Below are 14,562 nucleotides of genomic sequence, written 5' to 3'. Positions count from 1 at the left end.
CTGGGGAGGGAGGGGTTTGAACCACATATTGGGCACCCCAGCCAGCACTAGGAAGACAAGTCCCCTTAGTTGGTTTGAAAACCACTGACTGACAGGAGGGCTGTAAGAAACCGAGACTCCACCCATGAAGAAATGGACACACTCTTGCTTACTCCCAAAACAAGGCAGAGGAAGCAGATTAAAACTGCCCAGGGCTTTGACAATAGTGAACACCGCAGCCTCGCCTCTAACTCTGGCGCAATTACCAACTAAGATGAAGGCTAATGTTGCCGAGGCAAGTGAGCACTTGCAGGGGATGGAGCCAGCTCAGACCCAGCACTGCAGTTAAATGCGGCAAAGATGTTTATTGCTGGCATTCACAGAGGGCAGCAGATCAGGAGCTGTCTGAAGCTCTGACTGACATGCTGGAGCCGTCCCAGTGTGCGCCCTAGCTGCACCAGGTGCCTGCTCCAAATCCCTCTTGCTGCATCGCTACTCCCCTCTGGGGTGAAGGTACCATGGCTGGGAGAGGGGAGAGTGCATACTTAGAGGAACAGAACCAGCTCATATCTGACCCTCAGGGCTTCTGCTCCAACAGTATGGACCTGACCCTGCCACAAATAGGGTGGTGATAGCTACTGAACATAAGAGAAGCTCTAGTTTACACCTGGCTCTGGCTCTAGGCCTCTGTCTCCAGCCCTACCTCTCACCAAGGTGATAGCTGCCAACACACCCTGGAGGAAGATATGACCCACGCTCAATTCAGATCCAGCTCTCCCACCAAAGCCACTGAGAACACACATACTTGAATAGGAATACTCCCACACAAGGACACTGCTTCAAGACTGGGATAGGTAAGTATTCACCTAATTTCATAGAGACAGAGAAAGTTAAACGAAATGAGAAGAAAGAGGAATTTGTTTCAAACAAAAGAACAAGAAAAAAACCCTGAAAAAACAACAAATGAAACAGATAAATAACTTATCAGATAAAGAGTTCAAAGTAATAGTAATAAAAAAGCTAATTGAACTTGGGAAAAGAATAGATGAACACAGTGAGAATTTTGACAAGGAACTAGAAAATATAAAAAGTACCTGTCAGAGCTTAAGAATACAATAACTGAAATGAAAAACACTCTAGAAGAAATTAACAGACTAGATGATACAAAAGAATGCATAAGTGATCTAGAAGATAGAATAATGAAAATCACTAATCAAAAAGAAACTGTAGGACCACATCAAGCATACTAACATTTGTATTATACTGGTTCCAGAGGAGAAGAGAGAGAGAAACGGGCCAAAAAGGTATTTGTGGAAATTATGGCTGAAAATTTCCCAAACCTGAAGAAGGAAACAGATAACTAGGTGCAGGAACCATAGAGAGTCCCAAACAAGATGAAACCAAAGAGACCCACACCAAGACATACCACATTAAAATGGCAAAAGTTAAAGATAGACTTCTAAAGGCAGCAAGGGAAAAACAAAGTGTCACGTAAGGCAATCAGCTGATTTTTCTACAGAAACTTTGCAGGCCAGAACAGAATGGCATGATATATTAAAAGTGCTGAGAGGGAAAAACCTACAACCTAGGTTACTCTACCCAGCAAGGTTTTCATTCAGAATTGAAGGACAGATAAAGAGCTTCTCAGACAAGCAAGAACTAAAAGAGCTCATCAGTACTAACTTGACCCTAAAACATGTTAAAGGGTCTTCTCTTAATAGAAAAGAAAAGGCTACAACAAGAAGTAACAAATTACAGAAAAGGAAACATACAACTAATAAAGGAAAATATACAGTAAAGGCTGTGGATCAATGACTTAAATAAGACATTATGAAGTCTAAAGGACAAAAATTGTAAAAATCAACTATAACTAAAATAAACAGTTAAGGGATAAATATGAACTTGTGAAATAGGACATCAAAAACACAAAATATGGGGGAAAGAAGAAAAAATGTAGATTTTTTTAGAATGTGTTTGAACTTAAATGACTATCAGTTTAAAACAAGTAGATATACGTCAACATATATGAACCCCATGGTAATCACAAATAAAAAAACCTACAATAGATACACGAAAACTAAAAAGAAAGGAACACAAACATTCCACTAAAGAAAATCATCAAACCACAAGAAAAAAGGAAACAGAAGAAAAAAAGGAACAGAGAGGAAAACAAAAACACCAGAAAACCAGTAACAAAGTGGCAATAAGAGTACCTATCAATAATCACTTTAAATGTCATTGGAAAAAAATACGTCAAAAAACATTGATTGTATTAAAAAGTCCAAGATCCATCTATATACTGCCTACAGGAGACTTACTTCACAGCTAAAGACACATACAGCCTGAAAGTGAGGGGATGGAAAAAGATATTTCATGCAAATGGAAAAGACAAGAAAGCTGGAGTAGCAATACTCATATCAGATAAAGTAGGCTTTAGAACAAAGGCTATAACAAAAGACAAAGATGGGCATTAGGTATGGATAAAGGGATCAATACAAGAAGAGGTATTATACTCATTGACATACATGCACCCAGTACAGGAGCATCTAAATATATCAAGCAAATGTTAAAAGAGAGAAAATGTTAAAAGGGAGAAACTGACAATAATACAATAATAGTAGGGGATGTGAGCACCCCACTTACATCAATGAACAGATCATCCAGACAGAAAATCATTAAGGCAGCAGTGTTCTTAAATGGCATAATAGACCAGGTGGACTTAATAGATAGCTACAGCACGCTCCAACCAAACCCAGCAGAATACACATTCTTTTCAAGTGTACATGGAACATTCTCCAGGATGGATCACATACTAGGCCAGAAAACAACGTGTCATCAAATTTAATAGGGTAGAAATTATATCAAGCATCTTCCAATCACAACTGTATGAAACTGGAAATCAATTACAAAAAGAAAAATGGGAAAGTCACAAACATGTGGAGACTAAACAACATGCTACAAGAAAACCAATGGGTCAATGAAAAAATCAAGGAAGAAATCAGAAAATACCTTGAGACAGAAGAAAGTGGAAACAGAACACTTCAGAGTTTATGATATGCAGCTAGAGTGGTTCTGAGAGGGAAGTTTATAGCAATACAGGCCTTCCTCAGGAAACAAGGAAAATCTCAAATAAACAACCTAACCTACCATCTAAAGGAGTTAGATAAAGAAGAACAACGAAAGCCCAAAGTCTTTCTTTCTTTGGCTAAGGTATTTTATTTGCTCCATTTTATGCTGAATGTTGACAATGTTTGCCTAAAATTGTTTTGAGTTTATTGTCGTTCTTTTCCATACTGAATTAGAGCAAGTATTAAACCTGGATGTGACCTTAGGGACCACTTTTGATATTCATTAGAAAGCTGAATTAAAAGTTATTTTTCCTATAGAATTAGGGCTTTACATTTTTTAAAAACAATGTTTATGAGCATCGGAGTATTTAGAAAGAAGCTGATATTATCTCTGTTAATAGCCATAGAGCACCTATTTGGAATTTACTAAAAGGAAATGAAAGTAGTTATTTCATACCCTCTTAAGCCATCACTATTCTCATATTTTATTTCCTAAACAAATAGGGAAGTAATGATGAATTCTGTGTAGGTCAAAAAGATGAGGAGAAAAAAAGTTCTGATTATTAATTCATTACCAGTAGAATTACCATCAGATACTTGTGGAATATACCATATTCTCTACCCCAAAACGTATTTAATAGACCATCTCCATCTTAGAATGAAGGGAAATCTCTCTAGAGTCCTGTGTATTTCAACGGTTCACTGGAATTCATACTTTTAAATTTCCATTGGAATAGTCTAATACTGTTAGAAATTGAGAGTGAAAAATCTGAAGATACACACTGACCCTAATACTATCCATCTTAATATAAAGCTTTATTGGAATACTTGTTTTAAATATTTTTAAACTAGTACCTCTAGCTTTATGGACATAAATGTTCATGAGATTTCTCCCCTACTTCCATAATAAACAGTCCCATCAGAAAGCCTTGTAGGTAAGGAGATTTGAAAAAGTAAGTCTTAAGATAGTAAAGCTGAAGGAAACTTCATGGATACAAAGTCACCTCCAGGTGCTTTGTAAGAATGGCTATATCCAGGGCTTTTTATAGATACCTAATGGTTATGAGCATAAACAAGCTCAAGAGTCAACCCTGCTCAGGTTCGGATTCTAGCTCTGCTAGTTAAGCTGTTTGACTTTTGGCAAATTACTTAACCTCCCTGTGACAACATTTCCTCACCTCTAAAATGTTTGAGGATTAAACTTAACAATTTGTGTAAAGTGTTAACAGTGACTGGCAAATGGTAAGTTCTCAATAAATATTGGCCATTAGAATGGAAGTATTGTTTACACTTTTGGACAGTTCCTTGTTTTTTGTATAATGAGGTGGAAGGAATCGTTGGAATGGCTTTTTCCAAATCAATAGGTATACAAGTTCCCACATGGTATTTGAAGTATCTAATATAAAGAGAGGCCTGCATTAAAAAACTCAAAATGTATGAAAACAGATATGGAAACATACTTTTCCTTGGAAAAGATTCATAGTTTCAGTTTTATATTACCTAGATAGCTGCCATCAAGAAATAAGATTTTTAAAAGAAAAAAAAAAGAAGTAGGATTTTACTTTTTAAAAAATTGAATGATTTATAACAATAGGGTGAAAAATACTGAAATGAAATATAGAATGAAGGCATTGTGCCTCAAGGCACTTTTCTATTGTACTTATATTGTGTGCCCTACAGGAAGCATAGATGAGGCTTTGAATCTAGATTATTCTTCATGTATAGTTCCTGAAAAATCCCTTTACATTTTATAAATCCTACTGAAGAATTTTAGCTTTAAATGTTCCATGAGGAGTTTTAGGGATACTTCCATATGAAGCATCTTTGATTTCATTTTAGCTTTTAATGTTTCCATAAATGGCTCTGAATGATAGGAAGTACCAAGGTTTACCTGGGCATTCTCTTTATCCTTACCAGTGCCTTCTAACTCTTTAAATCTCAGGTCCATTATGAGCATTAAATCTGTAAACTAGGTCAAGAGATAGGATAGTGTCAATATCAGGGTTGTAAGGGGGATTAGATAGAAATTATCAAAAAGCAATTTCATTGCCAGCTTAAAAGTAAATCACCTTCTTTGTACCCAGAGATAAATATTAATTGTATCAACTCTACTTAAATATAGTACTTCCTGGCATCTTTTTTTTTTTTCAGCTTAGTTTAGGGTCTATTTTTAGGCTACAGCTTTTTCAATTTTAGCCAAAATATAAGGGGAAATGGTTTAAAAAGGAAATTTAAAATAATCTTTGCTTCTAAAGACTAGAAAATCATAACCACTCAGTTGGAAATGCATTGTAAATTTCTCTAATTAATTCCAGTTTATATTTTTTAGTGCATATAAAGTGAAATTTTTATAAATATTTTAATAAGTAATGTTTATGTTTAATCTTTTATTCAGCCACTCAAATATTTTTGGAAATAAGCAAATTGTAAATAATAAAAGAATTAATTTTTTATAACAGCAGTAAGTTTAAAATTAGGTTTTTGATCCAAATGCAATGCTCAACGTATAGAAAAATAAAGTTGCCAGTTTATGGCTATTTGCTGCCATAAATGGAGGCATGAGGACCAATACATCAAATGTTTCAACGGCCTTTTTGGGCTAAGGTAGCCAAACGTTACAATTTACTGTGGTAGGCACTGAAGGTAAGAAAAATGAATAAGACGTTCTTTGCCCATGATTAGTGAAAACTGTCCTCTTATCACAAGTATAGAAGTTCTCATAAAATTTAAGAAACAGAATAACAAAAAATCCTGTCTGGTTTTTATCTTTCTAGATATAACAACAACTTTAAGATAAAAAATAAAATAAAATTAAGTGACATGTGGACGGCAAGCTGTGTGGATGAAGTGGGAGAAGGCAACACCAATGCCCTGAAATCCTTTGTCTTAGGCTGGCCCACAGTGAACTTCGTGGCCACTTTCAGGTGAGAACCATAGCTTGTCCTGTATTCACATGGGTTAGCTACTGTGAAATACAGTCAGCTATGTAATTTCTAGGATGGAGAGAAAAAAAGTTAATTCAGTTTTGTTCCCCTAGTTTTTTAAAGAAAAATATTTTATTCTGATTGATCTATTCTGTTTTGCCAATAAGTTCATTTGTATTCTGAAGCCAATAACTCATCTTTTGGCACACCCCCAATAAAAACACCTATATGCCTTATGTTTCTCCCAAAGAGTTTTTTATTAAAATATGTGAAATGTAATGGTAAATATTGAGAACTCTTGGAATCATTTACCTTGGTTTAAGCTGTGATTTTTAAAGGGGCTACTGAAACACCTCAAAGACCATGGAAGAGGAATAGAGTGGTCAGAGCTCTAGGACCCCCCCCCCCAACATCCCCTTCCCTCATGTTTAGGTATTTTCTTTGTATATTGAGCTTTCAAGTTGGCTTTTTAAACCACTGAAACAGACCTTTTACTGAAACAAATTTTATAAAATACCCCAATTAAGCTTGAATAACTGGTTTACACTCCCAAATTTCTTAAAAACTAGTTTTTAATTATAGAAATAAATTTAATGTCATGAAATAATGTGCTTCCTAAACTGTACATCATGTTCTAATTTGCTATCTATAGAGATGTGACAATCAAAAGCAAATTTATGACTCAAGGAGTGAAAGTCAGTTTCCTAAGACTCACTCCTTGGCTGGGATGGAGTTGGAGAATGTACAAACAGAGAATCTTTGTGCTCTTATCTGAACGTGCTGATTGGCACTTTTCAGTTCAGAGTGAGCATACCAAAACTCAAACTTATGATTTTGAATGATTGCACCCTCAAGTCCAATATTTGTTTTACACTTAAAAGAGCTGGTCTTTATTTCATGCACACATTTTTCTTTCTACTTCTCTTCTCACTACCATCAAACTCCTCAGGCACCATCCTAAAGCCAGATAACTAAATGTTTTAAGCTGTTAATCTTCTAATAAAGGAAAGGCATGCCATTAAATTCTATTATGCACTATTGGCCTACCACAAGATATTAAGAACTTATATGGAAGAAACATGTATTTGTATCATTCTCTGCATATCTTCTTTTCCATGACAGACTTCTCTAGATATTATCAATTCCTATTGTTTAATCTTAGAGTTTACAGCTGAAAGGAAGCGATTTCAAGTGAGGGATGGGACTACATGACGTCTTTAATCAAGGAGTTTCCATAAAACTTTTTTAAGAAGAAGGGAAAATGTAGAAACAAGTTTTGCATACACTGTAATTCCTCAAAAAGTATAGTACTTTAACTGAATGATTAACATCACTAGTGATGTTGTGTGAGTATCATCTATGCTTTGATAGAATGTAATGAGGAGCAATTCACTTCTGTGGTATTTCTCCCCCAAACCCATAACCCCAGTCTAATCCTGAGAAAAATATCAGACAAGCCCAAATTGAGGGATGTTCTGTGGGGTTACCTGACCAGTAAGCCTCAAAATTGTCAAGGTCAGAAAAAAAAACAACCAGGAAAAGACACAAAAAAGGTCACTAAGGAGACATAATAACTAAATGCTATGTGGAATCCTCGAATGCATCCTAGAATAGAAAAAGGACATTAATGGAAAAGCTGGTGAAATCTGAATAGTCAATAGTTTAGTTAATGGTAAGGCACCAATATTGGTTTCTTAGTTTGACAAATGTGCCATGATAATGTAAGAGGATAACATTAGAGGAAACTAAAACTAGGTGTGAGGTATACAGGGATTCTCTGTACTCAATCTTTGCAACTTTTCTGAAAATCTAAAATTATTTCAAAATTAAAAGATTACTCTTAAAAAAAGTAGTGTTGAAGAGTTTGGACTCTGGTATGGCAGAGTGAGGTCTTAACAGACTGACCACTCTATAGATAACAACTGTAAACTCTGAACAAAACACAAACAACAACTCCCTGAAGGTTCTGGAAAGTGAACAAAAGTTGGCAGATTTTGGAGAAGAATTGAAACTTCTTTTTTTTTGTAATTTTATTATTTATTTATTTTTGGCTGTGTTGGGTCTTCATTGCTGCATGCGGGCTTTCTCTAGTTGCGGCAAGTGGGGGCTACTCTTGTTGCAGAGCGCAGGCTCTAGGCACGTGGGCTTGCCCAGTAGTTGTGGCTCGCGGGCTCTAGAGCGCAGGCTTAGTGGTTGTGGCATACGAGCTTAGTTGCTCCGTGGCAAGTAAGATCTTCCCGGACCAGGGCTCGAACCCGTGTCCCTTGCATTGGGAGGTGGATTCTTAACCATTGTGCCATCAGGGAAGCACCAGCACTGGGCAAGTTTTCTGTTTTTAAGGCATTATTAGCCTGAGGAAAGGCTGCAGTCAAATCATCGTGCAGAGCAACTAAACTGATGAAAACCCAGTCTTTCTGGGCTGAAACACCAAAGTACAGAGTCTGGGTCAGCCACAGCCACAGGAACGTGAGGGAGGAAATCTCAAAAAGAAGAGTATCAGAGAAACGAAGCTCCAAATTTTTTGTTTAGACTCTGCGTAAGTCTCTGGCTGAATGCTGAACCACACATGCGTGGAACAGACTTTAAAGGAGCTTGAAGCTAAGGCTAAGAGAATTGAACTGAGGTGCTGCTCAACACAGGTGAAATAGAGTTTGCAGCTTGAATCTAATAAAGTTAGTTGTCTGTTAAAACAAAAACATCATTATTTTGCAAATATAACAAAACTCAGAGTCTCTAAAACACAACATTTATAATGTCTAGAATGTAATCTAAAATTTTTTAACATATGAAGAACCTGAAAAGGAAAAAGATAACAAATAGAAGCCAATCCTGAGATGATCTATTTGTTGAAATTACTGTAAAAGAACTTTAAAGCAGCTCGTACAACTGTGCTCAGTAGGTAAAAGGAAAAGCCAGTTGAAATGAATGAAAAGATAGGAAATCTCAGCAGAGAAATAGAAAATATTTTTTAAAAGCCAAATGAAAATTCTAGAACTAAAAATTGTATGTTAAATTTTTAAAAATTCCCTCTGTGGCTTTAGTTGCAAAATGGAAATGAAAGAGAAATGAGTCAGTGAAATTGAAAGTATATCAATAGACGTTGTCCACTCTGAGGAAGAGAGGAAAAAAAAGATTTTTTTAATGAAAAATACATCAGAGACTTGTAGGAAAACCAAAATGTATAACATACATGTAATGGGAATTCCAGAAAGAGGAGAGACAGGGAACGTGGTAGAATAAATAATGGTTTAAAAACCTCCCAAATTTGGTGAAAGACATAAATGTAAGCTCTGTGAACCCTAAATAGGAGTAATGTGAAGAAAACTTCACCTATTCATGTTATAGACAAACTGCTATAAACCAAAGATAAGAGAAAATCATGAAAGCAGCCAGAAAAAAACAACACATTACATATAGTGGAACAACAGTTTGCCTCAACACATTACATATAGTGGAACAACAATTTGCCTCACTGTGGTTTTTTTCATCAGAAATTATGGCTGTTTCAGAGGTCAGTGAAATGACATCTTTAAAGTGTTTAAAGAAGACTCATTAGATTGATCAAGATGGCAGAGTAGGAGGATGTGGAGCTTACCTCCCCCCACGAACACATCAAAAATACATCTATGTGTGGAATAATTCTCACTGAAAACTAACTGGAAACTGGCAGAAAGACTTCTGTACAACCAAGGCTGTAAGAAAGATCCACACGTAATCAGGTAGGAAGGGAAGAAAAGTGATCAGGCCGGGACCTTGCCACTGGGAGGGAACTCAGAGGAAAAGGGAGATTACACAGGCAGAGACCTGCCCTGGGGAGTGAGCAGTTCAAGCCACAGATTGGGCATTCCACTCCCGGCGTCCTACACAGAGGAGACCAACCCCCTTGGCTGGTTGGAGGACTGCTGGAATTAACAGGAAGTCTGTGGAAAACTTAGACTCTGCTTGCACACGTGCCCACACTCATACCCAGAAGCGCACACACACACACACACACACACACAAGTTGGCTTGCCCCTGAGGCAGGTTGGAGAGGGCCGATAAAGGATCACTCTAGTGGCTGCCAGTTTCCTGTGACCACCTCAGTGTGCGCCTCGGCTCTGGCAGAGTGAACACTCAAGCCCCACTTACTCCATGTTGCAACTCCCCACTGGAGCAAGGGCTGCCATGACTAAAGACAGAGCTTGGACCACCAAAGGCAACTTGGTCCCGGGGTGGCATCTGGGTGGCGTGGCAGTGTCCACTGTTGGTACTTACTTAAGTAGTGCATCAGAAGCAGCCCAGAACTCTATACAACAACCAGTTCACCACTGCTCATGCCCCGATATATGGAGAGAGTTCACATGGACCCCACTTGCCCTGCAGTACAGCTCCCCAGTAAGGTGGAGAGGAGGGAGAAGGACAAAGGGAACTTGGACCCAAGGCTGCCTATGAGCAGATTAAGGAAAATAATTGCAGATTCCTGCACAGGCAACAGATTAGAGACAGCTCAGATATCTGTCTGAGGCCAACATTAGCCAAGGGCCAACACAGGGTCCCCTTGCATCAGCACTGCCCCCTCTGGAGCAAGGGTCCCAGTGCTTGGAGAATTGAAAGCACACACTTAACGGGAACAGAGCCAGCTCAGGACTGAATCTCAGGGTTTCTGCTGCAGCAACTTGAGACCTACTGAGCAGAGAGGAAGTCCTGCCTCACACGTAGCTTCAGCTCTAGCCTATCCATCTCCAGCCACACCCACTACCAAGGCTATAGCTGCCAACACACACTGAGGAAAAATGTGACTTGCATCCACATCAAATCCAGCTCTCCCACCAAAGGCACCAGGCACACACAGTCTGTATAGAGATGCTCCCACATAAGTACACCAGTTCAAGATTATCATATGTAAGTGTTTCACCAAAATTCATAGAGGCAGAGAACATTAAGCAAAATGAAAAGGCAGAGGAACTGGTCTCAATTGAAATAAGAGAAAACCCCTGAGAGAAATAAATAATGAAACAAATAAACAATGTATCAGACAAAGAATTCAAAGCATTTATAATAAAAGTATTAGCTGGATTAGGGAAAAATAAATGAACACAGTGACAATTTTTAACAAAAATCTAGAAAATATGAAAAGACCCAGTTAGAAATGAAGAATTCAATAACCAAAATAAAAAACACTAAAAGGAATAGCAGACTATGTGACCTGGAAGATAGAATAATAAAAATCACCTGATCAAAACAGAAAAAAAATTTTTAATGAGAAAAGTTTAAAAGATCTCTGGGGTAACATTAAGCTTACCAACATTCACATTATAGGAGTCCCAGAAGGAAAAGAGAGGAAGAAAGGGATTGAAAATATATTTCATGAAATTATGGCTGAAAACTTCCCAAAACTGAAGAGAGCAACAGATACCCAGGTACAGGAAGCACAGAGGATCCCAAACAGGACAGGAAGGAGTGACATGATGTATTCAAAGTGCTGAAAGGGAAAAACTTTCAACCTATGATACTCTACCCAGCAAGATTATCATTTGGAGTCTTAGGAGCGATAAAGGACTTCACAGAAAGCAAAAACTGAAAGAATTCATCAGTACTAAACCTACCCTAAAATAAATGTTAAAGGGTTTTCTCTAAGTGGAAAATAAGTAAGAATCTATATAGGAAAGGGAAAATTCCACTGGGAAAGGCAAATAATAGTAAGAACTGAGGATCAACCACTTAAGTAAGCTAGTATGAAAATAAAAAGGCAAAAAATTGTAAAAGTAGCTATAACTACAATAAACAGTTAAGGGATAAACATGAAAATGTAAAATATGACATCAAAAACAAAATGTAGGAGGGGGAGTAAAATATATAAATCTTTTAGGATGTGTTTGAACCTAAATGACTACAGTTTAAAATAAGTAGATGTAGTTGTAGGTCAACATATATGAACCCCATGGTCACCACAAATCAAAAACCTACCATAGATACTCAAAAACTAAAAAGAACACAAGCATACTACTAAAGAAAATCATAAAACCACAAGGGAAGAAACAGAAAGAGAAGAAATGACAAGAGAAGAACTACAAAAACTACAAAAAACAACCAGAAAACAAGTAATAAAATGGCAATAAGTACATACCTATTAATAATTACCTTAAATGTCAATGGACTAAATGCTCCAATCAATAGACGTATCTGGCTGATTAGATTTACAAAAAAAAAAGCAAGACCCACCTATATGCTGCCTACAAGAGACTCACTTCTGAGCTAAAGACACACACAGACTGAAAGTGAAGGCATGGGAAAATATATTTCATACAAATGGAAAAGACAAGAAAGCTGGAATCTCAATACTCATAGCAGACAAAATAGATTTTTTAAAAGGGTATAACAATAGACAAAAAAGGGCATTATTTTATGATAAGGGATCAATAAAAGAAGAGGATATTATACTCATTAACATATATGCACCCAATACGGGAGCACCTAAACATGTAAAGCAAATATTAAAAGACATAAAGGGAGAAACTGACAGTAATACAATAATAGTAGGGGATGTTAACACCACACTTACATCAATGGACAGATCATCCAGATAGAAAATAATTAAGGCAACAGTGGTCTTAAATGGCATAATATACCAGGTGGACTTAATAGATAGCTACAGCACACTCCAACCAAACCCAGCAGAATACACATTCTTTTCAAGTGTACATGGAACATTCTCCAGGATAGATCACATACTAGGCCAGAAAACATGTGTCAGCAAATTTAACAGGATAGAAATTATATCCAGCATCTTTTCCAATAACAACTAGAAAACAATTACAGAAAGAAAAATGTGAAAAGCACAAATACTTGGAGACTAAACAACATGCTACTGAAAAGCCAATGGGACAATGCTAAAATCAAAGAAGAAATAAGAAAATACCTTGAGAAAAATGAAAATGGAAACACAACACTCCAAAATCTATAGGATGCAGCAAAAGCAGTTCTAAAAGGGAAGCTTATAGCAATACAGGCCTTCCTCAAGAAACAAGAAAAATCTCAAACAACCTAACCTACCATTTAAAGGAATAGAAAGAAAAGAACAAAGAAAGCTAAAAGTCAGCAGAAGGAAGGAAATAGTAAGGAACAGAAAGGAAACAAATAAAATAGAGACCAAAAAAAAATAGAAAAGACCAATGAAACCAAGAGCTGGTTTTTTGAAAAGATAAACAAAATCGATAAACATTTAGCCAGGCTCACCAAGAAGAAAAGGGAGAGGACCCAAAGAAACAAAATAAGAAATGAAAGAGGAGAAATAACAACTAATATCACAGAGATAACAAAAATCATAAAAGAACTCTGTGAACAGTTGTCCAACAAATTGGCAGCCTAGAAGAAATAGACAAATGTCTAAAAATATACAACCTGCTAACAGTGTATCAAGAGGAAGCAGACAATTTGAGCAGGCTGATCACTAGTACTGAAATTGAATTTGTAATTTTAAAAAACATACTATCAAACAAAAGTGCAGGACCAGATGGCTTCACAGGAAAATTCTACCAAATATATAAAGAAGAGTTAATTCCTATCCTTCTCAAACTATCCCAAAAAATTGAAGAGGAGGGGGCACTCCCAGACTCATTCTATGAGGCCACCATTACCCTGATACCAAAACCAGGCAAAGACACTGCAAAAAAAGAAAATTACAGGCCAATATCTTTGATGAATATACATGCAAAAATCCATAACAAAATATTAGCAAACGGAATCCAACAGTATATAGAAAGAATCATACGCCATGATGAAGTGGGATTTATGCCAGGGACACAAGGATGCTTCAGCATTTGCAAATCAATTAGTATGATATACCACATTAACAAATGGAAAGATAAAAATCACATCATCATCTCAATAGACACAGAAAAAGCATTTGACAAAATTCAACATCCATTCATGATAAAAACCCTCATCAAAGCTGGATTAGAGGGAACATATCTCAACATAATAAAGAGCATTATGACAAACCCAGAGCTAACATCATATTCAATGGTGAAAACCTGTTGTTCCTCTAAATTCAGGAACAAGACAAGGATGCTCACTCTCACCACTTTTATTTAACATAGTATTGGAAGTCAGTGCCACAGCAGTCAGACAAGAAAAAGATATGAAAGACATCCAAAGTGAAAGAGAAGAAGTAAAACTGTCACTATGCTGATGACATGGTACTATGTATAGAAAACCCTAAAGTCTCCACCCAAGACTATTAGAACTAATAAATGAATTCAACAAAGTTGCAAGATATGAGCTTAATATACATAAATCTGTTGCTTTTCTATACACTAATACTGAACTATCAGAAAGAGAAAGCAAGAAAACAATCCTGTTTAAAATCACATCAAAAAGAATAAAATGCTTAGGAATAAACTTAACCAAGGAGGTGAAAGACCTATACACTGAAAACTATGAAACACTGAAGGAAATTGAAGATGATACAGAGAAATGGAAAGATATCTCATGCTCTTAGATTTGAAGAATTAATATTGTTAAAGTGACCATACTACCCAAAGCAATCTACAGATGTATTGCAATCTGTATGAAAATACCCATGATATTTTTCACAGAACTGAACAAATAAT

At 36.6% G+C, this 14,562-nt stretch overlaps 1 protein-coding gene across 1 annotated transcript in view; it reads left to right on the top strand.

The window, feature by feature from the left end:
• Positions 1 to 14,562, top strand: part of ARHGAP20 (Rho GTPase activating protein 20) — a 138,498-nt gene that overhangs the window by 80,237 nt on the left and 43,699 nt on the right. Inside the window, exon 4 of the mRNA XM_059929329.1 lies at positions 5,822 to 5,971. Within this exon, the coding sequence (XP_059785312.1) occupies positions 5,822 to 5,971 (150 nt within the window). The remainder of the gene's footprint in view (positions 1 to 5,821; positions 5,972 to 14,562) is intronic.

This window comes from Balaenoptera ricei, chromosome 8 (genome assembly GCF_028023285.1).
Source record: "Balaenoptera ricei isolate mBalRic1 chromosome 8, mBalRic1.hap2, whole genome shotgun sequence".
Lineage (NCBI taxonomy): Eukaryota > Metazoa > Chordata > Mammalia > Artiodactyla > Balaenopteridae > Balaenoptera > Balaenoptera ricei.
The sequence above is the reverse complement of the archived record's forward strand: the minus strand, read 5'-3'. Positions and strand labels throughout refer to the sequence as shown.